The sequence below is a fragment of the Nerophis ophidion genome, linkage group LG27 (genome assembly GCF_033978795.1).
Source record: "Nerophis ophidion isolate RoL-2023_Sa linkage group LG27, RoL_Noph_v1.0, whole genome shotgun sequence".
In the NCBI taxonomy this organism is placed as follows: Eukaryota; Metazoa; Chordata; class Actinopteri; order Syngnathiformes; family Syngnathidae; genus Nerophis; species Nerophis ophidion.
In genome coordinates, this window is record NC_084637.1 from 14,632,978 (window position 1) to 14,659,854 (window position 26,877).

A 26,877-nucleotide genomic window follows, 5' to 3' on the forward strand; every position below is an offset into this window, starting at 1 on the left:
AAAAGTCTTCTCTTTTCATCGCATAATTACACAGTATTTTGGACATCTGTGTTGCTGAATCTTTTGCAATTTGTTCAATTAATATTGGAGAAGTCAAAGTACAAAGAGGGAAGTGGGAAGCTTTAGCCTTTAACCACACAAACACACGGTGTTTCATTGTTTAAAATTACCGGAATTGAAGCTTTACTATGGATCAGAGCGGTCAAGCGAACATGGATCCCGACTACATGTCAACCGTCAGTTTTCGGTGAGAAAATTGTGGTAATAAGTAGCCTCTTACCGGAGCTCAGTGGAGCTTCTGTCCTGCTGCAGCTGCGTGACTTCCCTCAGAGAGACTGGCGTCAACACACCCGTGGGCACACCCCATCCGACTATCAGGTACTATTTAACTCACTAAAACACTAGCAACACAATAAATTGATAAGGGATTTCCCAGAATTATCCTAGTAAATGTGTCTAAAAACATCTAAATCGCTCGCCTGCAATCGCCTTTTTTTTTCTTTTTTCTAATCCTTCACTCTAAATTTCCTCATCCACAAATCTTTCATCCTCGCTCAAATTAATGGGGAAATTGTCGCTTTCTCGGTCCGAATAGCTCTTGCTGCTGGAGGCTCACATTGTAAACAATGTGAGGATGAGGAGCCCTCACACCGGTGATGTCATCGTCTGCTACTTCCGGTAAAGGCAAGGCTTTTTTATTAGCGACCAAAAGTTGCGAACTTTATCGTGGATGTTCTCTACTAAATCCTTTCAGCAAAAATATGTCAATATTGCGAAATGATCAAGTATGACACATAGAATGGACCTGCTATCCCCGTTTAAATAAGAAAATCTCATTTCAGTTGGCCTTTAAATTTCTCACAATTTCTCAATATTGGGTCTTTTTGTTCTCTTTGTCCCATTTTTGCTTTAGTTTTATGTTTAAAATTTGCAAAAGGCCACTAAATGGAGCCCAAGTTGAACTTTAGACACCGCTGTTCTAAATCCCAGAAAAAAACTTTTTGTTTTTATAAAGCATTTACCTAGTTTGGCTTTGCCCTCATCTTCCAGTTCAAATCTTAGCGTCTGGAGCTCCTGGTCTGATTGCTGTCTGAGGATGTCCAAGGTCCTCCTTTGGGCTTCCTTCAGTGCGTGAACCTCCTCTCTCTGCTCCTGCTTCAGACGTTCTTCCAGTGCCTGGATGGTGACAGGAGGAAGAAAAAGCTGAAAAATGTAGCGTGGAAACTAAACTGGAAAACCTACACAACCCAAAACCTTATAAAGAAATGAATACACTGTAAGATTTACAGTAATACAATTTTAATTTGCTTCAGCCTGCAAGAACAGAAACATTTTTTAAAAATGGCTAGAATGTCCTCTCAAATGATTTCGTTCAATGAGGCAATCACGACCTGATTTATTAATCCTCTTGCAGTAAGTGATTCTGCCTGCACTGAAATTATAGTAACTGATTATCATTAACCCCTCTATTATGCTCCTTAATTTTTTAATAGAGTAGAAAAATGAGGGAAATTAAAGAAATAAAACATGTTACTTAGTCTTAGTGTGATGCTTAAAGGCCCACTGAAATGAGATTTTCTTATTTAAACGGGGATAGCAGGTCCATTCTATGTGTCATACTTGATCATTTCGCGATATTGCCATATTTTTGCTGAAAGGATTTAGTAGAGAACATTGACGATAAAGTTGGCAACTTTCGGTGCTAAGAGAAAAGCCCTGCCTCTACCGGAAGTTGCAGACGATGACGTCACATGTTGACGGCTCCTCACATATTCACATTGATTTTAAAGGGAGCCTCCAACAAAAAGAGCTATTCGGACCGAGAAAATTACAATTTCCCCATCAATTTGAGCGAGGATGAAAGATTCGTGTTTGAGGATATTGATAGCGACGGACTAGAAAAAAAAAAAATAAACAAACAAGTTAAAAAAAACAAAACGCGATTGCATTGGGACGGATTCCGATGTTTTTAGACACATTTACTGGGATAATTCTGGGAAATCCCTTATCTTTCTCTTGTGTTGGTAGTGTTTTAGTGAGTTTAATAGTACCTGATAGTCGGAGGTGTGTCTCCACGGGTGTCTTGACGCCAATTTCTCAGGGAAGTCGACGGCAGCTTTATGGGCGGCACAAACTTTGCTTTTCTCCGGTAAGAAGCGACTTTCTAATCACAATTTTCTCAACGAAACCTGCTGGTTGACATTCTGTCGTGATTCATGTTCGCTTGACCGCGCTCTGATCCATAGTAAAGTTTCACCTCCAGGAATTTTAAACAAGGAATCACCGTGTGTTTGTGTGGCTAAAGGCTAAATTCATCTTCCAAAAAGCTTCAAACTCCATCTTTCTACTTTGCAAAAGATTCATTAACACAGAGCTCCAAAATACTGTATAATTATGCCGTTAAAGCAGACGAATTTTAGCTGTGTGTGTGCGTAGCTCTCATAATTCCTAAAAACCTGTGACGTCTTGCATACACGTCATCATTACACGACGTTTTCAAGACGAAAATCCCGGGAAATTTAAAATTGCAATTTGGTAAACTAAAAAGGCCGTATTGGCATGTGTTGCAATGTTAATATTTCATCATTGATATATAAACTATCAGACTGCGTGGTGGGTAGTAGTGGGTTTCAGTAGGCCTTTAAAACGCGTTCTCTGGTTTTCATAAATAAGTTATTCGTGCGCATTGATCGTAATTCATAGATATGATTTGTGGGGGCGTAGCACCAAATTCTGGGCCCCCCATCCCAACCCAAAGACAACATTGCGGCCCCATGCACACACACTTGGTATGTCTACATGCACTAAAAAACTAATCATTGCATTTATTTGGTTGACACCGGCCTTTTAAAACACATGTGCAAACCTTAATTATTATTATTTTTTTTTTTCAGAAATTGCAATTCATCCATCCCTTTTCTATCGCCTGTCTCTCTCGGGGCTGCAGCAGCCCATCCCAGCTGCACTCGGGCGGAAGACGGAGCACACCGTGGACAGGTCTTTTTAGAAATTGGATTAACATATGTAAAACATATCTAGATAAACACCCCCCTTAATAATTTGTTTTCGGGGCCCCAAGCAATAATAATGTACAAACCCCAAAAAACACTGACGTTGGCACGTTGTGTAAATCGTAAATAAAAACAGAATACAATGATTTGCAAATCCTTTTCAACTTATATTCCATTGAATAGACTGCAAATACAAGATACTACCGTATTTTTCAGACTATAAGTCCATCCATTTTCTACCGCTTATTCCCTTTCGGGGTCGCGGGGGGGCGCTGGCGCCTATCTCAGCTACAAATCGGGCGGAAAGCAGGGTACACCCTGGACAAGTCGCCACCTCGAAAGTTTTTTTTCATAGTTTGACCGGGGGTGCGACTTATACTCAGGAGCGACTTATGTGTGAAATTATTAACACATTACCGTGAAATATTAAATAATATTTAGCTCATTCACGTAAGAGACTAGATGTATAAGATTTAATGGGATTTATCAATTAGGAGTGACAGATTGTTTGGTAAACGTATAGCATGTTCTATATGTTATAGTTATTTGAATGACTCTTACCATAATATGTTACGTTAACATACCAGGCACCTTCTCACTTGATTATTTATGCGTCATTTAACGTACACTTTTCAGCCTGTTGTTCACTATTCTTTATTTATTTTAAATTACCTTTCAAGTGTCTATTCTTGGTGTTGGGTTTTATCAAATAAATTTCCCCAAAAAATGCGACTCATACTCCAGTGCGACGTATATATGTTTTTTTCCTTCAATATTATCCATTTTCGGCAGGTGCGACTTATACTCCGGAGCAACTTATACCCCTAAAAATACGGTAAATGTTTGAACTGAAAAACTTAATTTTGGCAAATAATCTAGAATTTAAGGACAGCAACGCATTGCAAAAAGGTTGGCGCAGAGGCATTTTTACCACTGTGTTACGTTTTTTTTCTTTTTAACAACACTCAGTAAATGTTTGGGAACTGAGGAGACCAAATTTTGAAGCTTTTCAGGTGGAATTTGTTCCAGTTCTTGCTTGATGTACAGCTTAAGTTGTTCAACAGTCAGGGGTCTCTGTTGTAGTATTTTAGGCTTCATAATGCGCCACACATTTTTAATGGGAGACAGGTCTGGACTACAGTCAGGCCAGTCTATTACACCACGCACTCTTTTACTATGCAGCCATGCTGTTGTAACACGTGGTTTGGCACGGTCTTGCTGAAATAAGCAGGGGCGTCTATGATAACGTTGCTTGGATGGCAAGATATGTTGCAACAAAACCTGTATGTACCGTAGATGGTGAAATCCCTGAATTCCTTGCAATAGCTCTTTGAGAAATGTTGTTCTTAAACTGTTTGACAATTTGCTCACGCATTTGTTCACAATGTGGTGACCCTCGCCCCATCCTTGTTTGTGAATGACTGAGCATTTCATGGAAGCTGTTTTAATACCCAATCATGGCACCCACCTGTTCCCAAATCAGCCTGTTCACCTGTGGGGTGTTCCAAATAAGTGATGAGCATTCTTCAACTTTCTCAGTCTTTTTTGCCCCTTGTGCCAGCTTTTTTGAAACATGTTGCAAGCATCAAATTCCAAATAAGCTAATATTTGCAAAAAATTACAAAGTTTTCCATTTTAACGTCAAGTATCTTGTCTTTACAGTCTATTCAATTGAATATAGGTTGAAAAGGATGTGAAAATCATTGTATTTTGTTTTTATTTACAATTTACACAACGTGCCAATATCCATGTTTTTTGAGGTTTGTACATTATCATTACTTGGGGCCCCAATACTGCATCCCCTAGTTACCCCTCTCGAGTTTGGCGTTGCTGCTAAACTGTTTCATTGTTGTCATTAAAATGTTGAAACAATTTCTTGTATTAGCACGTGTCTCCGGATCCACCGTTAATGAAAAAAGTTGCTGGGGCGGATACTTTTGCACAGTACTGTATGCCCCCGTGTGCATTGTACCCGGATCTGGTGCTGCCGGGCCTCCTCCATGGTGCTCAATGCACAGCAGTGAGCCTCTTGTAATCGATGTTCTCTCCTCTGATGTTCTCTCTGCATCTCTGCGAATCACAGGAGAGTTTCACAAACCGAGCAAGACTACAATCAAAAACGACACTTCTAGCGCCTGACGTGTCTTGAGGCCCGTGTTACCTTTGAGCTGCTGGCTGAGTAGCTCCCTCTCTTGGCTGAACTGAGACTGCAGCTGCTGCAGGGCTGCCTGCGACTGAGATAACTGCAACTCCAGAGACTGTTTCAACAGAGATATCTGCACGAGGAGGGGAAAAAAACATCTGGATGTGCATTTTTATAACAGCAGCAGAATGTAAGCTACTCAATTGCTTGTCAGTGAGAACGGCTACAACATGATGTTTTGATGGAATACTGTGGCCTTCCGATGCTTTAAAGGCTGTGAATTCTCCTTCATTCCTCTAGCAGTCAAATTCCCTCAAGGATTTAGTGAAGTGGGAAGGAATTAGGGAGTGCGTGGGGGGGGGGGCTACATCAGCAACTGTAAGGTAAAATGGTTTTAACACGAGAGGATGAGAAGCAGTAGTCGGGATGAGGTTGTTAGGCTTGAATAAGACCAGGTCGTACCATTATCTTTTCTGTTTTAGTATTAAAAAAAAAAAACTATTACAATTTAAGGGCGGTGAATGTTCACAACCTCTTTGAAACCAAGAGCTACTTCTTGGGTACTGATTAATGCGAAGGGCTACTAGTTTGATACACACTTAAATAAATTGCCAGAAATAGCCAATTGGCTCTATTTACCTTTAATAACTAAATCTATACATACATATATAAAAAAAATGGGTATTTCTGTCTGTCATTCCGTCGTACATTTTTTTACTTTTTACGGAAGTTTTTTTGTAGAGAATAAATGAAAAAACATTTAATTAAACGGTTTAAAAGAGGAGAAAACAGGAAAAAAATTAAAATTTGATTTTGAAACAGTTTATCTTTAATTTCGACTCTTTAAAATTCACCCTGAAAAAAGAAGAGGAAAAACTAGCTAAATGGAATCTTTTTGAAAAAAATGTAAAAAAATAATTTATGGAACATCATTAGCGATTTTTCCTGATTAAGATTAATTTTAGAATTTTGATGACATGTTTTAAATAGGTTAAAATCCAATCTGCACTTTGTTAGAATATATAACAAATTGGACCTAGCTATATTTCTAACAAAGCTAAATAATTATATCTTCTAGATTTTCCAGAACAAAAATATTTAAAGAAATTCAAAAGACTTTGAAACAAGATTTAAATTTGATTCTAAAGATTTTCTAGATTTGCCAGAATATTTTTATTTTATTTTAATCATAATAAGTTTGAAGAAATATTTCACAAATATTCTTCGTCAAAAAACAGAAGCTAAAATGAAGAATTAAATCAAAAGGTATGTATTATTCTTTACAATAAAAAATTTAAAAATTACTTGAACATTGATTTAAATTGTCAGGAAAAAAGAGGAAGAAATTTAAAAGGTAAAAAGGTGTATGTGTTTAAAAATCCTAAAATCGTTTTTAAGGTTGTATTTTTTCTCTAAAATTGTCTTTCTGAAAGTTATGAGAAGTAAAAAAAAAAAAGAATTTATTTAAACAAGTGAAGACCAAGTGTTTAAAATATTTTCTTGGATTTTCAAATTCTATTAGAGTTTTGTCTCTCTTAGAATTAAAAAATGTCGAGCAAAACGAGACCAGCTTGTTAGTAAATAAATACAATATAAAAAAATAGAGGAAGCTCACTGGTAAGTGCTGCTATTTGAGTTATTTTTAGAACAGGCCAGCGGGCGACTCATCTGGTCCTTACGGGCTACCAGGTGACCCCTGTTTTACAGTCCAGATATAATGCATGTTTGTCTCACATAAAGATTGTTAATGATAGGCAAAATTCCAAACAAAAGTGCAGTTCCCCCTTAAGTCTTCAACCTTGACCATGGTTATGTTTGCAAAGGTCCCTATTTTTTTTAACACTTTTTCCAATGGGTTACATTTTTAAAAATGTGTTCCTAATGTTGTGGCCAGTAAGTGTAGATTTTGTGTCAGTAAATATTTTATAAGTAGTGTTTGCAGAAGCCCTAACTATTTAAATAGTTCAAACTGATGCATCTACACTACAGGATTAAAATAAATAGTTCATGATGCAACTGGCTTTTGTCGATGTCGGATGGAATGTGGCGTTCTGGCTGCCAAGCTGCCATCAGAAGTGGCTGCCTACAGCTTGTCACAAAGGGTTTTAATCCGCACCCACTGGTGTCTTGGCAGAAATTAGGTCTAGCTTCGTTTGGCGCTTTGGAATGTGACTCAGCAGAGCTGCGACTTAGCCAGAGGCAGGATGGTCGACTGTGTCAGCCTAAGTCGACACTTGATTCCCAAACGGAGCAACTCTAAGGGCTCTGTTTCTATTACTTGTTCACAAATGTGGCAGCTTTTTTGAGAATAAAGAAACAATGATGATTGTGTGTGTGGTGTATGCTGTACTAAATCAATCCACCCATCCATTTTCTAACGCTTATTCCCTTTCGGGGTCGCGGGGGGCGCTGGCGCCTATCTCAGCTACAATCGGGCGGAAGGCGGGGTACACCCTGGACAAGTCGCTACCTCATCGCAGGGCCAACACAGATAGACACACAACATTCACACTCACATTCACACACTAGGGCCAATTTAGTGTCGCCAATCAACCTATCCCCAGGTGCATGTCTTTGGAAGTGGGAGGAAGCCGGAGTACCCGGAAGGAACCCACGCACTCACGGGGAGAACATGCAAACTCCACACAGAAAGATCCCGAGCCTGGATTTGAACCCAGGACTGCAGGACCTTCGTATTGTGAGGCAGACGCACTAACCCCTCTGCCACCGTGAAGCCTGCTGTACTAAATACTAAGGTCAATTTTGTTCTGAGGAAAGTCATGTGATGGTTCTGCATAAGGCTGTGGGAAAAAAATCGATTCGAATCGCGATTCTTACGTTGTGCGATTCAGAATCGATTCTCATTTTTAAAAAATCGATTTTTTAAATTATTATTATTATTTAATTTTTTTATCAATCCAACAAAACAATACACAGCAATACCATAACAATGTAATCCAATTCCAAAACCAAACCTGACCCAGCAAAACTCAGAACTGCAATAAACAGAGCAATTGAGAAGACCCAAACACGACACTGAACAAACCAAAATTAGTGAAATAAAAATGAATATCATCAACAACAGTATCAATATTAGTTATAATTTCAGCATAGCAGTGTTTAAAAATCCCTCATTGACATTATCATTAAACATTTATACAAATAAAAAAAAGAACAATAGTGTCACAGTGGCTTACACTTGCATCGCATCTCATAAGCTTGACAACACACTGTGTCCAATATTTTCACAAAGATAAAATGATTCATTTTTTTGGTTCGTTTAATAGTTAAAACAAATTTACATTATTGCCATCAATTGATAAAACATTGTCCTTTACAATTATAAAGGCTTTTGAAAACAAATCTACTACTCTGCTAGCACGTCAGCAGACTGGGGTAGATCCTGCTGAAATCCTATGTATTGAATGAATAGAGAATCGTTTTGAATCGGAAAAATATAGTTTTTGAATCGAGAATCGCGTTGAATCGAAAAAATTGATTTATAATCGAATCGCGACCCCAAGAATCAATATTGAATCAAATCTTGGGACACCCAAAGATTCACAGCCCTGGTTCTGCACAAAGAAACCTAAAAACAGCCTCGTAGGAATAAAGTGGATTGTGAAACAGGACAATTTTGTTTACAGCATTATTGTATGTGTACCATTGTCATAGTGCTGGAGCTTAAAGGTTGCAATTAGATGCTATTTTAATCCATCTGTTCAAGTCATAATTATAAAATAGCATTTTGTTTATTATTTACCATATTTATGGCTTGTAGGGCACTTTAGAATGTGGCTCAAGAAGTTTAATAGTGACATTTGGAGAAATACAAAAAACCTTTAAAAGGGAGGTTCTTCTAAAAAGGTCTCAACAAAGGGCTCCCTTTTCTCACTGGTCATTAAGTCGCGACCCACTTTTAAGTCAAACCAGGCAAATGTATTTGTTTGGTTTTGATTGCTTTTCTCACCTTTTTAAACATGAATACTTGGGCTGTCAAAAATAATGAGTTAACTTTCTATATACATACATATACACACATATATATACACACAAATATCTGCACACACATATATGTGTGTATATATATGTACACACACACATATATACATACACACATATATATATATATATATATATATATATATATATATATATATATATATATATATATATATATATATATATACACATATATATATGTATATATATATATATATATATACATACATATACATACACACACACACAGTGGGGCAAAAAGTATTTAGTCAGCCACCGATTGTGCAAGTTCTCCCACTTAAAATGATGACAGAGGTCTGTAATTTTCATCATAGGTACACTTCAACTGTGAGAGACAGAATGTGGAAAAAAAATCCAGGAATTCACATTGTAGGAATTTTAAATAATGTATTTGTAAATTATGGTGGAAAATAAGTATTTGGTCAAACATTCAAAGCTCACACTGATGGAAGGAGGTTTTGGCTCAAAATCTCACAATATATATGGCCCCATTCATTCTTTCCTTAGCACGGATCAATCGTCCTGTCCCCTTAGCAGAAAAACAGCCCCAAAGTATGATGTTTCCACCCCCATGCTTCACAGTAGGTTTGGTGTTCTTGGGATGCAACTCAGTATTCTTCTTCCTCCAAACACGACGAGTTGAGTTTATACCAAAATGGATACATGGATGATACAGCAGAGGGTTGGGAGAATGTCATGTGGTCCGATGAAACCAAAATAGAACTTTTTGGCATAAATTCAACTCGTCGTGTTTGGAGGAAGAAGAATACTGAGTTGCATCCCAAGAACACGGTGGCTGACTAAATACTTTTTTGCCCCACTGTGTGTATATACAGTTATAGTTACTTTACATGCAGTTGGTTTTCATCCCTCGACCAAATTTTCCTAGCCAATGCAGCCCCCCAAGTCTAAAAGTTTGGACACCCCTGGTATTGAGCTTTTTATTGTGTTCAAAGTGTATAAACTTTTGCTAAAATATGGACTTCTGTCGAGGCTGCAACCCATTGTTCATGTTTACATCGTTTCTTATGGCAACATTTGCTTCAATATGCAAACTTTTCTATTTACGAATCCCGTCTAAGAACCAATTGGGTTCGTAAATTAAGGTTCCACTGTGGATCCATTAAGAGTTGTGGGTCATGTCAGTTAGCCTACTCTGACTCTAAATGACCTGCATCTTTTTCCAGCAGCTAAAACATGAAATGTGTTAAATGTGGGTTGACCTGTTCAAGCAGGTCCTCCACCTTCCTCTGCCAGCTCTCCCTGGCGGCCATCATTTCCAGCTCTTTTTGCTGGGAGAGTTGAGTCAGCGCTGACTGCTTATCGGCATCGTACTCCTCGCTCAGCTCCTCCTTCAACAGACGCACTTCTTCACTGCAAAGAGAGGCACATCATTTTTACTTTGCAGAAAAAAAACTTAACTTTAATCTCCCCGTCTAGTGTGAATGCCGAGAGACAAGCATCCACACTAATGTTATTATGCATTGGAAATATTTTCACAGCGTGAATGCTGAGAGACAAGCATTTAGCCTTAATACTACAGTGAATAAAACCTATTTGTATGCAAACACTGAGAGACAAGCATTCATGCAAATTCTATTGTGTATTCACATCATTGTCACTGTATGTTATGAAACGTTAGATTTTCAAAATAAATTATAGTAGGAGGGAAAAAAAATCATCCTAATTCCTGTTAATGTAATATTTTCATGTGAGTCTAAAATCACACAATATCAAATACATACATTCCTTTAAGTACAGTATGTTTTAAGGAAAGCATGGTGCTGCAGATGGTCGCCGCGGTACTGTGCTCTCATGTAGTTGTTGCATTTCTCTTTGTTTCTTGCATTGAACAAAGAGAGCACATTCAACCAAGTCAAATTCCATGTGTATTAAATATACTTGGCTAATAAATCTGTCAAACATGGACTTGGACTCGTTTTGCTTTTTCCACGCAAAGGATGATTTGCACGAGCCAGATGTGAATGTAAGTAAATATTTGATTTATTTAAACATAATTCAAAATAGGAAAACAAAGGGCGCGCACAATGGCGGATAACAAACTACACTATATTTAAAGAAAAAACAGCACAATGGCATGACTATAAACAATTGAACAAAAGACACTAACTGTGGCACAAAACAAACCAAAACTTATGGGGCGTGGTCAACAAACGAACAGCAAGGCGTGAAGGTCGGTACATGAAACTGTGGTAAAATGTCTCAGAAGGTAAGGTAGGTGGGTAAAGTTCAAAGTTGCCAGGACGAGGACAGAAACAGAATGGCTAAAATAGGGACTATGATGATGATTAGTAACAGGTGTGAGGTCTGAGGACATGGGCGTTACTTGGAGAGCAGGTGGAAACTAATGGGTCGGCATGGAGACGAAAACAAACCAGGAAGTGCAAAAACACAACTAAATGTCCAAAAAACTAAACATAACATGACCAAACATGGCAAAAACAAAACATAATCCACAGGCGTGTCAAAATCTAATTCTGATTCCGTCGAAATAATGATTTTTGGGTGATGGTATTGGATTGTACAACTATTGTATGACATGGATAAGTAGTTCAGTTATTGTGTGTAAGGTTAAATTTCGCCAAGTTTGTGTGACATAATGATTGGGTCAAGATGGTTGTCAAGCAAGATTGAAATAACGACAGCCATCGATATACAACATGCACGTTTGTGGTCCGTCCCACTCCACGTGGCCTTTGATATAGCATGGGTGAGCTAATAATTTACTGATTATGGCCTAGATTGTTTAAAAATATTGGACCTTCTCTGCAAGAAGACTGGTGGTACAGCTAGATCATAGCCAAAAAGCCAAAGATGACATAGAATCACTTGCTTATTTACATCTAGTACACTGAATTTCTGGTAGGCATCCATAAATTGAAGTGGGTTGTGAAGTGTGAAATCGCATATTTATTTATTTATTTTTTTACCGAAGAGCTTCTCTCCATTTTTGGTCCAAGTTGTCCGCCATCTTGTCCATTTTTTGCTTCTCCTCTGTTCGGATGGACATCACTCTGGCTTCATGTTGCTGTTTCTGGGTCTCGATCTCCTCCTACAATCATTTCAGAATCAGAGTCAGAATCAGAAATACTTTATAAATCCCTGAGGGGAAATTAAGATTTTCAGCACAATCCCATTCAAAATCAGACAAACATTACAAGGAGACAGAACAGGATCGCTGACGGGTTTGCCAACATCCGGCACTCCTTCCAAAAAAGGTGAGAAACAGGTTAAACACTGGAGGGGCAGTCTAAGCCTGGGCCCCTGGAGAGGGGGTCCAGACTGATGCCAAGGAGAAAAAAAACTCAAAGCCATAGTACACATAAAAATGTGTGTAAGAGGGAAACATCAAACATCCCAGAACACAAAGTACATCAAATAAATTAAAAGCGCAGAGCTGATGCCACCATCCATTTTCTACCGCGTGTCCCTTTTGGGGTCGCTGGAGCCTATCTCAGCTGCATTCGGGCAGAAGGCGGGGTACATACAGCTACAAAAGTTAAAAGTTAAAGTAAAGTACCCATGATTGACACAGACACACACACTAGGTGTGGTGAAATTTGACCCATCACTTTGTTCACCCCCTGGGAGGTGAGGGGAGCACTAGGCAGCAGCGCTGGCCGCACCCGGGAATCATTTTTGGTGATTTAACCCCCAATTACAACCTTTGATGCTGAGTGCCAAGCAGTGAAGTAATGAGTCCCATTTTTATAGTCTTTGGTATGATTTGGCCGGGGTTTGAACTCACAACCTACCGATCTCAGGATCTTATCTTGGCTAGTCTTGGATCGACATTTCATTATTCATCCTTCTCCCCCCACATTCACCTTTGACCACCTTTTACGGGGAGCCACCCGAGTGACGGCTCATCAGCGTACCTGTTCGGTCTTCCCTGTTTACATACAATGTATGTCTGTTCTTGAATGGGTCTGTGCTGAAAATGTAATTTTGTTGTGGGGGAACTCCACCTTTTTTGGAATTTTGCCTATGGTTCACAATCATTATGAGGGGCAAGAATTTTTTTTTTTATTATGCATTATAACTCATAAAAAAAAAAAAAGTCAGCTAGTAATAGAGTCAAATGGAGGTCCTCTGTTCCGCCCATAAATCCTTCTAAACACCATCCAAAAGGTAAAACAACAACGAAAAAAAAACCCAAAACATATACATTGTGGTGGCCTCTGCGGTGTTGCACGCCATCGTCTACTGGGGTGGGGGGGAGCATGGCAAGAGACAGGAGCAGACCCAACAAAGCAACCAAGAGAGTTGACTCCACCCTTGGCCGCCCAAAAACTCTCGGCCAGTGTCCAGTCCGCATGGATGAGCGAGGATGCGTCTAAGGCAGGGGTGTCAAACTCAAATACAGAGTGGGCCAAAATTTAAAACTGAACAAAGCCGCGGGCCAAAGTTGAACAAATTCACCTTTTAATAGGGACCCAAACAAGTTTTGCATTGAACATTGAACAAGCAAGACTTATATACAGTAACTTTATAGTGACATGCAAAATAAAGTTTCAAATAATAATAATTAAAAAATATCAATGGCTTTTCAAATAAAATTTAAATACAAATGTAATGCCTCTTTTCTATTTGCAGCCTTCTGAGGTAAATATACAAATATATTGTAGCGTCCTGAAAGAGTTAGTGCTGCAAGGGATTCTGGGTATTTATTTTGTTGTGTTTATGTTATGTTACAGTGCAGATGTTCTCCCGAAATGTGTTTGTCATTCTTGTTTGGTGTGAGTTCACAGTGTGGCGCATATTTGTAACAGTTGTAAAGTTGTTTATACGGCCACCCTCAGTGTGACCTGTATGGCTGTTGACCAAGTATGCCTTGCATTATCGGCTGGGGACATCTCTGCGCTGCTGATCCGCCTCTGCTTGGGATGGTTTCCTGCTGGCTCCGCTGTGAACGGGACTCTCGCTGCTGTGTTGGATCCGCTTTGGACTGGACTCTCGCGACTGTGTTGGATCCATTATGGATTGAACTTTCACAGTATCATGTTAGACCCGCTCGACATCCATTGCTTTCCTCCTCTCCAGGGTTCTCATAGTCATCATTGTCACCGACGTCCTACTGGGTCATTATTGTCACCGATGTCCCACTGGGTGTGAGTTTTCTTTGCCCTTATGTGGGCTACCGAGGATGTCGTAGTGGTTTGTGCAGCCCTTTGAGACACTAGTGATTTAGGGCTATATAAGTAAACATTGATTGATTGATTGATTGATTATGTGTGTGTAATAGCCGCATATATTATGCGGGTGGGCCTGCACTCTGTTTGTATGGAGGAAATGTGGACGTGACGACAGGTTGTAGAGAATGCTAAAGGCAGTGTCTTTAAGGCACGCCCTCAACATTGTTATCCGGGTGTAAATCTGGAGAATGCTTGCCCCGGGAGATTTTCGGGAAGGGCACTAAACATCGGGAGGATTGGCAAGTGTGAGAAATTGCAGTGTTACATCAGCACCGCTGCTGTGTAATAACGGCGGGCCAGCTGTAATGTTAATTTGATATTGCCTCAAGGGCCAAATTAAATTACACGGCGGGCCAAATTTGGCCCACGGGCCAGAGTTTGACACCAATGGTCTAAGGAGACCGACGTGTCCGATACCTCAGCCAAGACACTGTGAAGCTTGTCCGAACCGGCGCTCAGCGCTCGGTCCGCAGCCCTGTCTCTTCATCCGCATCTCCTCCAGTCTCTCCAAACGGACTCTGGCATGGTAGAGACCCAGCAGCTGGTCTCCATTGCCAAAAGGCTCCCGGGAGGTAGTTCACAAAAAAGCACCGCAGAAGTCACAAAAGTGCCACCCCTTGTCGGACAGTCCCAAAGGGTCCAGAACCCACATGAAAACAAGAGGGAAACATCAGGAACACCAAATGATGATACAAGAGCACAGAGCTCCTGCCAACAGCAGCCACTACAGCGGCGCTTTCTTGGAAAAAAAAAAAAAAAAAAAAAAAAAAAAAATTTACAGGTGGTCCTACTCTTTCTGCCCGCTCATTTTCTCCTTTCTCTTGCATTTGCCATCCTGGGTTTAAACTCACCTGTAGGTCTGTCAGCAGGTTGCTGGTCTCTCTGACCCGGGCTCTGGTGGCGTCTAGTTCTACCTTGAGCTTCTCCTGTGTGTCTTTCAAGGAGGTGATCTGGTTCTGTGCCGAGCTAACGTTCTGGTCCCTCTCCCTCACCACCTCTTGAAGGTGTGACACCTGGGGAAATCCACCGATGAGACACTGCACAAGCGCTGACAGGCAAAATGTGAGCATTGGCGTTTTCAGACTCTCACCTCTTGATTGGCCATGTTGAGTTTGGCAGAGAGCTCCTCCTTCAAGTTGTCCAATTGCTGCTGCACCCGATCTCGCTGCTCCTCCAGGGACATACGCTTTATCTCAAACTCCTGACTCATTTTCTGGGAAAGAAATTCAAAGGAAGTTCATCTAAGTGACCAAAACATTTATGCACATCCAGGATATAAAGTAGTTCATATGGATGAAAGTACCGGCAGATAACCAACATGGAGCGCTGTATTTATGTTTATTTGTCCAAAATATCCAAAATATTTCAGCTAAGATAGGCTCCAGCACCCCCCGTGACCCCAAAAGCACAAAGCGGTAGAAAATGGATGGATGGATTTACTATTTAAAGGCCTACTGAAACCCACTGCTACCGACCACGCAGTCTGATAGTTTATATATCAATGATGAAATATTAAAATTGCAACACATGCCAATACAGCCTTTTTAGTTTACTAAATTGCAATTTTAAATTTCCCAGCGATGTATCCTGTTGAAAACATCGCGGAATGATGACGCTTATGTTGACGCGTGCTTGTGACGTTATTGGTTGGAGAGGACATGTTCTCTTAGCACCACACACGGCTAAAAGTCGTCCCTTTTCATTGCATAATTACACAGTATTTTGGACATCAGTGTTGCTGAATATTTTGCAATTTGTTCAATTAATAATGGAGACGTCAAATAAGAATGCTGTTGGTGGAAAGCGGTGGATTGCAGCTGCCTTTAGCAACCGAAACACAGCCGGTGTTCCTTTGTTTGTTGTGAAGCTTTAACACAGAGCGGTCAAGCGAACATGTTTCTGTACGTCAACCAGCAAGTTTTTGGATGGGAAAATTGTGATATTAAGTCGGCTCTGACCGGAGACTTGAGTGGATTATGCGACCTCATCCGGCAGCTTAAAAAGGCAGCTGAGATCTTGGCTCCTCCATCGGCTTCTCTCAGAGGCACTGGCGTTCACCGCAGCCATCCGACTTCCAGGTATGACTTTATAATCTCACTAACATACCATTAACACAATAAGCAGATAAGGGATTTTCCAGAATTATCCTAGTAAATGTGTCTAATTTCATCTGAAACCCTCCCACTGCCGCCGCCTGGAGCCGTCGCCTTTTTTTTTTTTTTTTTGTGCTTCACTCTAACTTTTCTCATCCACGAATCTTTCATCCTCGCTCAAATTAATGGGGAAATCGTCGCTTTCACGGTCCGAATTGCACTTGCTGCTGGAGGCTATGATTATAAACATTGTGAGGAGCCCTACAACCAGTGATGTCACGCGCACATCGTCTGCTACTTCCGGTAAAGGCAAGGCTTTTTTATCAGCAACCAAAAGTTGCAAACTTTATCATCGATGTTCTCTACTAAATCCTTTCAGCAAAAATATGGCAATATCGCGAAATGATCAAGTATGACACATACAATGGACCTGCTATCCTCGTTTAAATAAGAACATCTCATTTCAGTAGGCCTTTAAGAGCAGCAGAATGGCGCACAGATTGGGTCGCAAATATGGAAGAAACAAGTCTAAAATTGCAACCATTATTAAAATGTATGTTTATATGGTTGCTGACTGTGCCAAAGGGGTTAAATATCTTCGCAAGGACAGACAGAAAGTACAAGACTAGCTTGAAAAGCTGTTGCTCGTGTGGACAAATGAGAATCAGCTATCAGATAATACAATTTTTGAGGTTATACCTTGCAAAAAGACTTGCTATTTATCATTATTTATTCATAAGTTATATGGCGATTTCATGCCTAAAAGTGACTTAGCTGAAATCAGCACAGAAGAGCAATTTAAGACGAGCTGTGGGGGGTTGGAAAAGTTTAAAAAGAGGAGCCAACATTTCCTGCGTGGTGCAGCGTGGTGAGGATGCTGGCTCTACACAACTGCCGCGAAATTATTTATCAAGCTCTTCCAGGATTATTTTGGCATAGAGAGCTTCTACCGCAACACATTTTTAGTTGCGATAAGACAAGGCTTTTTTGGGAGGAAAAAGATCCCTATGTAGTATACAGCTGAGACAAAGGCACAACCGAGATACCAACCGACAAGGATTGCCATTTATAACCCAGAAACTCCTAGACTATGAAAACAAAATGCCCCAAATATTCATAGACACAAGGTAAAAAAGATTTTTTAAATTTATTTTAACAATGTGGTTGTTAACTTTTTGGAGATCACTGAGGACAAATGCACTTTTTTGTGTGTGGACGCATTGACAGTTAAGCTGGCTGTTGAGCCATTACACCCTTGATATGGTGGTTTGATATATATATATATATATATATATATATATATAAATATATATATATATATATATATACGTGTGTGTAAATGAAAACATGTTTTATATTCTAATTCCTTCAAAATTGTCATGACTATGGTGTGGTTTGTTTTCCCGTGGTGCAAAGCGATTGGATCGGACAAGATGTGAAGGTAAGGGCATCTTTTAATCTTAACACTCAAAAAGTATTACAAAAACAAAGGGTATAAACAAAAGGCGCTCTCAGTGGAGGTTCAAAACTTGACTATGAAAACAAAACTTGCACTAAGGCAAAACTATGGACATAAAACAAAAACTTGCACTATGGCATGAATAACGAAAAACTTACCTGGAACGAGAACGGGACATAGATCATCGGCATGGAAAAATGGATGTATCGAGGGTGAGTAGAAGGTGATGTCGCCAGGTTGACTGCCTGGCAACTACAGCTTAAAAAGTGACGTGGTGATTGGCAACAGGTGCATGAGTCCAAGTGAATCAGGTGCGTGACATGGGGACAGGTGAAAACTAATGGGTTGGCATGGAAATAAAACAATGGAGTGAAAAAACAGGAACTAATGGAGTCTTGAAGTAATCTAACACAACTAAACAAAACATTATCACAAAAACATGACAATAATAGCCACCCTTTGTTCTGATTACTGATTTGCACACTCTTGGCATTCTCTCAATGAGTTTCAAGCCTACATGTGAAGTGAAAACCATTTTAGGGGACTACGTCTTGAAACTCATGGAGAGATTGCCAAGAGCGTGCGAACAAGTAATCAAAGCAAAGGGTGGCTATTTTGAAGAAACTAGAATATAAAACATGTTTTCAGTTATTTCACCTTTTTTTGTTAAGTACATAACTCCACGTGTTCATTCATGGTTGTGATGCCTTCAGTGACCATCTAAAATGTAAATAGTCATAAAAATAAAGAAAACACATTGAATGAGAAGGTGTGTCCAAACTTTTGGCCTGTACTGTATATGTATGAAAGTGTTCCCTTGTTTTTAACGCTGGGGTTAGGTTCCAAAAAATACCCGTTTTAGGTGAAAAACCATGTAGTAGATAGAAGTTGATTTTTGTTTTTAGTTTTTTATGTGTTTTTGTTCATTATATATTTTTTTCATTTACACTATATTTTTTCATTTACAGGATTTTTTTTCCATTTACTGTGCATGTTTTTTGTTTACAGGTTTTTCTTTTAATTTATTATATGTTTTTTTTTCGTTTACAGTACTGTACAGTAAATGTATGCTCGCATCAAACAATTTTGTAAATTAGGCAAGCGGAACACATTCTGTACTGTGTACAGGACACATGGCATAAAGAAGATTGATTGACAATGGTCTACAGTCCCTTAGCGAATCAGGACGCAGAGTGATTACTCTGCAGGTCAACATCTGCATTCGGTGCCACACTAACAAAATGCCGAGGCAACCATTTCCACATTAACACCATATGAAAAAAATAGTCAACAACATAAGGAGTTAACGTCCGCTTAACCTACCACATATCGATTTGATTTCCTATTATGCAGCTCATTTTTATCTGACACTTAGTGAAATATCTTGTGTGACATCATGCACTAAAGTGCACTTTATTTGTTTTAAACTATTGTAGTGGCGTTCTGTACAAAAAGTGCACTTTAATTTAGTGTTGTTTTGATATGTTATCTTAGTGACATCATGCACAAAAGTGCACTAATAGCTTGTTTTAAAATGTCTCTGACAATCTTGCACTTTCCGTTTTGAAATGACATGAATGTTTGTGCCACTGCTTAATAACTATTTAATAAATACAGTTTTGGTCAATTGACTTAGTTGTGATTTCCCGCTCTGCAAGAAAGTTTAAAATGAGCATTAATTAATGCAGTATGAACAAGAATGTTTCAATGTAGACACAGATTCATCATACTGCTGTGATTATATGCATCAAGTGTTCATTCAAGGCAAAGGCAGAATATCGAGACATATATCGTGTATCGTAATATGGCCTGAAAATATAGAGATATTAAAAAAAGGCCATATCGCCCAGCCCTACTTCAAAGTGTGCATTTTCCCCCCCAAAATAGGCACTTTTTTGAGGCTAAAACCAATTATTCATTTGTACATTGTTTCTTGTGGGGAACTCTGTTTCACTATACACACTTTTCGGGTTGCCAAACATGTTTTCAATAACCAATTAAGTTCGTAAATTGAGCTTCCACTGTATTTGATTACACAATAAATCAAACACATTAATAATCGATGCATTATGTGATTACTAAAATTATAAATAGCTGCAGCCCTAGTTCAATCAAATAAGAGAAAACAATTTGCAAACAAAATAAACAATGCAACAAATTTAATTCAAGTTGAATTAAAAAAGCATAAAAATCATTTCACATACTGGTAAATAAAAAACTGTGAAAAGATTTTTGTATTGGGCGGGGCTCCAAATACCTGACAAAGTCTGGTTAAAATTTGTGTAATTTAATGGTCCAGATCCCCCAAAACAAACTAGGAAAAAGCACAGAGAATGCTCAAAAAATAGTCCTAGACGCCATTTTGCACCAATCGACATCTACACCGTTCTCCTCAAGGGCCAGTGAGTGCATCAACACACTCAATGGAGCTGCCACCTGCAGGCAAATTGACAAAATTCTGCTGCAGTCTCATCAGGCCAAGACTGGAAATGGAATTAATAGAGCATGAAAAATTAGTGTGATCGCTCATGGAACTTTTTAATATCTTGCTGGCAGGGTTGAAAAGTTTACAGGAGATGAAAGTTGTTTTAAAAAAAAATGACCACCTCCATCTTTATCCGTACACGTCCCCTTAAATATGTCTCACCATTAAAACAGACATCAATCTAAAGATGATGAGGCTCAGTTTATGTAATTTATCTTCCCCATCCTTTCCATCCATTTATTCTCTCGAAATCTCAATCTTTTAGGGAATCCATCATCCGACACCCACATGCTCGCACAATGCTCGAGGGAGGATTTAATGCTAGGGAACATCAACCAATTAGCAGTCAGCGTCATACAGCCTTAGAAGTGCATGGGCGCTCAGAGAGAAAGAGGGCACATAAAACCAAAATATATATCCCCTCGGAAGTCAAACGGCTTGTTTTCATGAACGTGAGCATATTTTCTGAATGTGTAAACACATTTATGGTCATACATGAGGACAAAGCCCATTCCATCGATCCAGTGCCATTTGCATCCGCAGGAAACAAAACATATAGATAATATTTACTCTAAAATACTTGTTTTTATTAAGCAAGTTGTCCTAAATATTGATCTGATTGCGTATCTAACAAAAAAAATACAAATATTTATTTAACCAGCTTGAAAAAAGGCATTTGTTGTCTGTACCTGGTTCCCAAAATTAGACTTAAACATGTATTAGAATAATGAAAAAAAAACCTCAGAAATTGGCAAAATGTGTGGTTACTCTTATCCAACTATAATTTACATGTATTTTCTTGTTGAATAAAAAGTTAAAATTTACCTTTAAGTCTTGTACCCTTGGGTTTTTACTCAGACCTGTTACCCTAACACAGTGGTTCTCAAATGGGAGTACGCGTACCCTGGGGGTACTTGAAGGTATGCCAAGGGGTATGTGAGATTTTTAAAAAATATTCTAAAAATAGCAACAATTAAAAAATCCTTTATAAATATATTTATTGAATAATACTTCAACAAAATATGAATGCAAGTTCATAAACTGTGAAAAGAAATGCAACAATGCAATATTCAGTATTGATAGCTAGATTTTTTGTGGACATGTTCCATAAATATTGATGTTAAAGATTTCTTTTTTTGTGAAGAAATGTTTAGAATTAAGTTCATGTATTCAGATGGATTTCTGTCACAATCCCCAAAGAGGGCACTTTAAGTTGATGATTACTTCTATGTGTGGAAATATTTATTTGTAATTGAATCACTTGTTTATTTTTCAACCAGTTTTTAGTTATTTTTATATCTTTTTTCCAAATAGTTCAAGAAAGACCACTACAAATGAGTGCTGTATTTTACTTCTTTATCTCGTTTTTTCAACCAAAAATGCTTTGCTCTGATTAGGGGGTACTTGAATACAAAAAAATGTTCACAGGGGGTACATCACTGAAAAAAGGTTGAGAACCACTGCCCTAACACATTACCATAACTAATTTATTTTTCGCAATATTTCATGATATTTCAACTCTTATTGGGGCAAGGGATTAAAATCCCCGTACAGTCCTGTTACCTATATCGCTCTTTGATGTTATTTGTTAAATCGCTGTATTGTGCTGAGCGCCAACATGCTATTAGCACACATGCCATGTGGTTTTATTTCATGCACTGTATTTTCTGGACTAAAGAGCGTACCAGAATATAAGCCGCACCTACTATATTTTAGAAGAACAATTTTTTTTCCATATTTTAGCCGTACTGGGCTATAAGGCGGATATATATATATAGATATATATATATATATATATATATATATATATATATGTATATATATATATATATATTTTCCTTGCCCTTATGTGGGCCTACCGAGGATGTCGTAGTGGTTTGTGCAGCCCTTTGAGACACTAGTGATTTAGGGCTATATAAGTAAACATTGATTAATTGATTGATATGTATATGTATATGTATATATATATATATATATATATATATATATATATATATATATATATATATATATATATATATATATATATATATATATATATTGCAAAATAAGTTATTTAAACAGTAACTTCTCTAAATGTTTATTTACATATTTTAGTTCTTTTCAAACGGTGTCTGTAACACGGGAGTAAAACAGCTGATCAAACAAAACAGAAGTCATCGTCATGGACCCACAGACTGCGGAAGCTAGCGCTCCAATCATCTAAACAGACTCAATAACTCCACGGTGACGTCTTGGTAAATTTACTGAGGAATTTGTGGAACTGAAACAATACATAAAGAAGGCCATTGTAGGTTATTAATACTAACATGCTATAGGATGATTTTATTGTCATAATTTTATTGCCATCCGGGAGGAGCTCAGCGTAAAGCCGCTGCTCCTCCACATCGAGAGGAGCCAGATGAGGTGGTTCGGGCATCTGGTCAGGATGCCACCTGAACGCCTCCCTAGGGAGGTGTTTAGGGCACGTCCAGCTGGTAGGAGGCCACGGGGAAGACCCAAGACACGTTGGGAAGACTATGTCTCCCGGCTGGCCTGGGAACGCCTCGGGATACCCCGGGAAGAGCTAGACGAAGTGGCTGGAGAGAGGGAAGTCTGGGCTTCCCTGCTTAGGCCGCTGCCCCCGCGACCCGACCTCGGATAAGCGGAAGATGATGGATGGATGGAATTTTATTGCATTATTTTTGTATCCCTTTAATTTAGGTAAGCCAGGGACTCCAGATGGAAATCAGCTATTTAGCTATAATCTGGTACAAAACATACAGTATCTGTCATTGAGCTTAATGTTTCTGTGCATTGTCCCTTCAAATAAAGACTAAACTAAACTAACACAGACACTTGTAAACATATTAGCTTATGCTACCAACGCTAGCATCATAGCACATACAAATATGCATTAAAACACTCCTACAAACAAGGTCTCTGTAGGTTTAAACATTTAAAATGTAAGACATTTTAAGACATTTTTAGGACCATAATGAATACAATTTAAGACCAATTTCAAAACGATAGGTGAGAGGCATTATTTATGTTCTAAAATAAACTTTCCCGAGCACAAAGGCGGGTAAGCAGCTCACCAGCCGATGAGCTGGTTAGCTCTCTGTGATCACGGTGCCGCTATAAATAGTTTGTCTGCGTTAGCGCTTATAATAACTATCCGTAATAGCTGGTTAATATTCAGGTCACATTAACCTGAACTTTGGATGGCTATTTAGAGGGCCTTAGGGGCGGAATAGAGGACCTCCCATAGGCTCCATTGTAAGAGCACTTTTGCTCGCATTTATTTACGAGTTAGAATGCATTAAAAAAAAAACGTACAACTGAAATACGGATGTCCGATAATGGCGTTTTTTACCGATATTCGATATTGTCCAACTCTTAATTACCTATACCGAAATCAACCGATACCGATATATACAGTTGGGGAATTCTCCTCTCTGAGCTGCAACCTTATCGTGGTAGAGGAGTTTGCGTGTCCCAATGATCCTAGGAGCTATGTTGTCCGGGGGCATAAAGCCCCCTGGTAGGGTCTCCCAAGGCAAACAGGTTCTAGGTGAGGGATCAGACAAAGAGCAGCTCGAAGACCTTTATGAAGAAGAAAAATCATGGACCCAGATTTCCCTCGCCCGGACGCGGGTCACCGGGGCCCCCCTCTGGAGCCAGGCCCGGAGGTGGGGCACGATGGCGAGCGCCTGGTGGCCGGGCCTGTTCCCATGGGGCCCGGCCGGGCACAGCCCGAAGAGGCAACGTGGGTCACCCCTCCAATGGGCTCACCACCCATAGCAGGGGCCATAGAGGTCGGGTGCAATGTGAGCTGGGCGGCAGCCGAAGGCAGGGCACTTGGCGGTCCGATCCTCGGCTACAGAAGCTAGCTCTTGGGACGTGGAACGTCACGTCACTGGGGGGGAAAGACCCTGAGCTAGTGCGCGAAGTCGAGAAATTCCGGCTGGATATAGTCGGACTCACTTCGACGCACAGCAAGGGCTCTGGAACCACTTCTCTCGAGAGGGATTGGACCCTCTTCCACTCTGGCGTTGCCGGCAGTGAGAGGCGGCGGGCTGGGGTGGCAATTCTTGTTTCCCCCCGGCTCAAAGCCTGTACGTTGGAGTTCAACCCGGTGGACGAAAGGGTAGCCTCCCTCCGCCTTCGGGTGAGGGGACGGGTCCTGACTGTTGTTTGTGCTTATGCACCAAACAGCAGTTCAGAGTACCCACCCTTTTTGGGAACACTCGAGGGAGTACTGGGAAGTGCTCCCCCGGGTGATTCCCTTGTCCTACTGGGAGACTTCAACGCTCACGTTGGCAACGACAGTGAAACCTGGAGAGGCGTGATTGGGAAGAATGGCCGCCCGGATCTGAACCCGAGTGGTGTTTTGTTATTGGACTTTTGTGCTCGTCACGGTTTGTCCATAACAAACACCATGTTCAAACATAAGGGTGTCCATATGTGCACTTGGCACCAGGACATCCTAGGCCGCAGTTCCATGATCGACTTTGTAGTTGTGTCATCGGATTTGCGGCCTCATGTTTTGGACACTCGGGTGAAGAGAGGGGCGGAGCTTTCTACCGATCACCACCTGGTGGTGAGTTGGCTGCGATGGTGGGGGAGGATGCCGGACAGACCTGGGCGGCCCAAACGCATTGTGAGGGTCTGCTGGGAACGTCTGGCAGAGTCTCCTGTCAGACAAAGTTTCAATTCCCACCTCCGGAAGAACTTTGAACATGTCACGAGGGAGGTGCTGGACATTGAGTCCGAGTGGACCATGTTCCGCACCTCTATTGTCGAGGCGGCAGATCGGAGCTGTGGCCGCAAGGTAGTTGGTGCCTGTCGGGGCGGCAATCCTAAAACCCCTTGGTGGACACCAGCGGTGAGGGATGCCGTCAAGCTGAAGAAGGAGTCCTATCGGGTCCTTTTGGCTCATAGGACTCCGGAGGCAGTGGACAGGTACCGACAGGCCAAGCGGTGTGCAGCTTCAGCGGTCGCGGAGGCAAAAACTCGGACATGGGAGGAGTTCGGGGAAGCCATGGAAAACGACTTCCGGACGGCTTCGAACCGATTCTGGACCACCGTCCGCCGCCTCAGGAAGGGGAAGCAGTGCACTATCAACACCGTGTATGGTGCGGATGGTGTTCTGCTGACCTCAACTGCGGATGTTGTGGATAGGTGGAAGGAATACTTCGAAGACCTCCTCAATCCCACCAACATGTCTTCCTATGAGGAAGCAGTGCCTGGGGAATCTGTGGTGGACTCTCCTATTTCTGGGACTGAGGTCGCTGAGGTAGTTAAAAAGCTCCTCGGTGGCAAGGCCCCGGGGGTGGACGAGATCCGCCCGGAGTTCCTTAAGGCTCTGGATGCTGTGGGGCTGTCTTGGTTGACAAGAATTTGCAGCATCGCGTGGACATCGGGGGCGGTACCTCTGGATTGGCAGACCGGGGTGGTGGTTCCTCTCTTTAAGAAGGGGGACCGGAGGGTGTGTTCCAACTATCGTGGGATCACACTCCTCAGCCTTCCCGGTAAGGTTTATTCAGGTGTACTGGAGAGGAGGCTACGTCGGATAGTCGAACCTCGGATTCAGGAGGAACAGTGTGGTTTTCGTCCTGGTCGTGGAACTGTGGACCAGCTCTATACTCTCGGCAGGGTTCTTGAGGGTGCATGGGAGTTTGCCCAACCAGTCTACATGTACTTCGACCGTGTCCCTCGGGAAGTCCTGTGGGGAGTGCTCAGAGAGTATGGGGTATCGGACTGTCTTATTGTGGCGGTCCGTTCCCTGTACGATCAGTGCCAGAGCTTGGTCCGCATTGCCGGCAGTAAGTCGAACACATTTCCAGTGAGGGTTGGACTCCGCCAAGGCTGTCCTTTGTCACCGATTCTGTTCATAACTTTTATGGACAGAATTTCTAGGCGCAGTCAAGGCGTTGAGGGGTTCCGGTTTGGTAACCGCAGGATTAGGTCTCTGCTTTTTGCAGATGATGTGGTCCTGATGGCTTCATCTGACCGGGATCTTCAGCTCTCGCTGGATCGGTTCGCAGCCGAGTGTGAAGCGACCGGAATGAGAATCAGCACCTCCAAGTCCGAGTCCATGGTTCTCGCCCGGAAAAGGGTGGAATGCCATCTCCGGTTTGGGGAGGAGACCCTGCCCCAAGTGGAGGAGTTCAAGTACCTAGGAGTCTTGTTCACGAGTGAGGGAAGAGTGGATCGTGAGATCGACAGGCGGATCGGTGCGGCGTCTTCAGTAATGCGGACGTTGTACCGATCCGTTGTGGTGAAGAAGGAGCTGAGCCGGAAGGCAAAGCTCTCAATTTACTGGTCGATCTACGTTCCCATCCTCACCTACGGTCATGAGCTTTGGGTCATGACCGAAAGGATAAGATCACGGGTACAAGCGGCCGAAATGAGTTTCCTCCGCCGTGTAGCGGGGCTCTCCCTTAGAGATAGGGTGAGAAGCTC

At 40.8% G+C, this 26,877-nt stretch overlaps 1 protein-coding gene across 6 annotated transcripts in view; it reads right to left on the reverse strand.

Moving 5' to 3' along the window:
• LOC133544282 (protein FAM184A-like) overlaps positions 1-26,877 on the reverse strand; it is a 148,682-nt gene that overhangs the window by 70,309 nt on the left and 51,496 nt on the right. For all 6 annotated transcript variants that reach the window (XM_061889459.1, XM_061889461.1, XM_061889463.1 and 3 more), the window contains exons 11-17: positions 15,484-15,606; positions 15,245-15,406; positions 12,129-12,250; positions 10,401-10,551; positions 5,173-5,287; positions 4,984-5,081; positions 1,023-1,176 (exon numbers count right to left, since the gene is read on the reverse strand). In XM_061889459.1, coding sequence (XP_061745443.1) covers positions 1,023-1,176; positions 4,984-5,081; positions 5,173-5,287; positions 10,401-10,551; positions 12,129-12,250; positions 15,245-15,406; positions 15,484-15,606 — 925 coding nt within the window. The remainder of the gene's footprint in view (positions 1-1,022; positions 1,177-4,983; positions 5,082-5,172; positions 5,288-10,400; positions 10,552-12,128; positions 12,251-15,244; positions 15,407-15,483; positions 15,607-26,877) is intronic.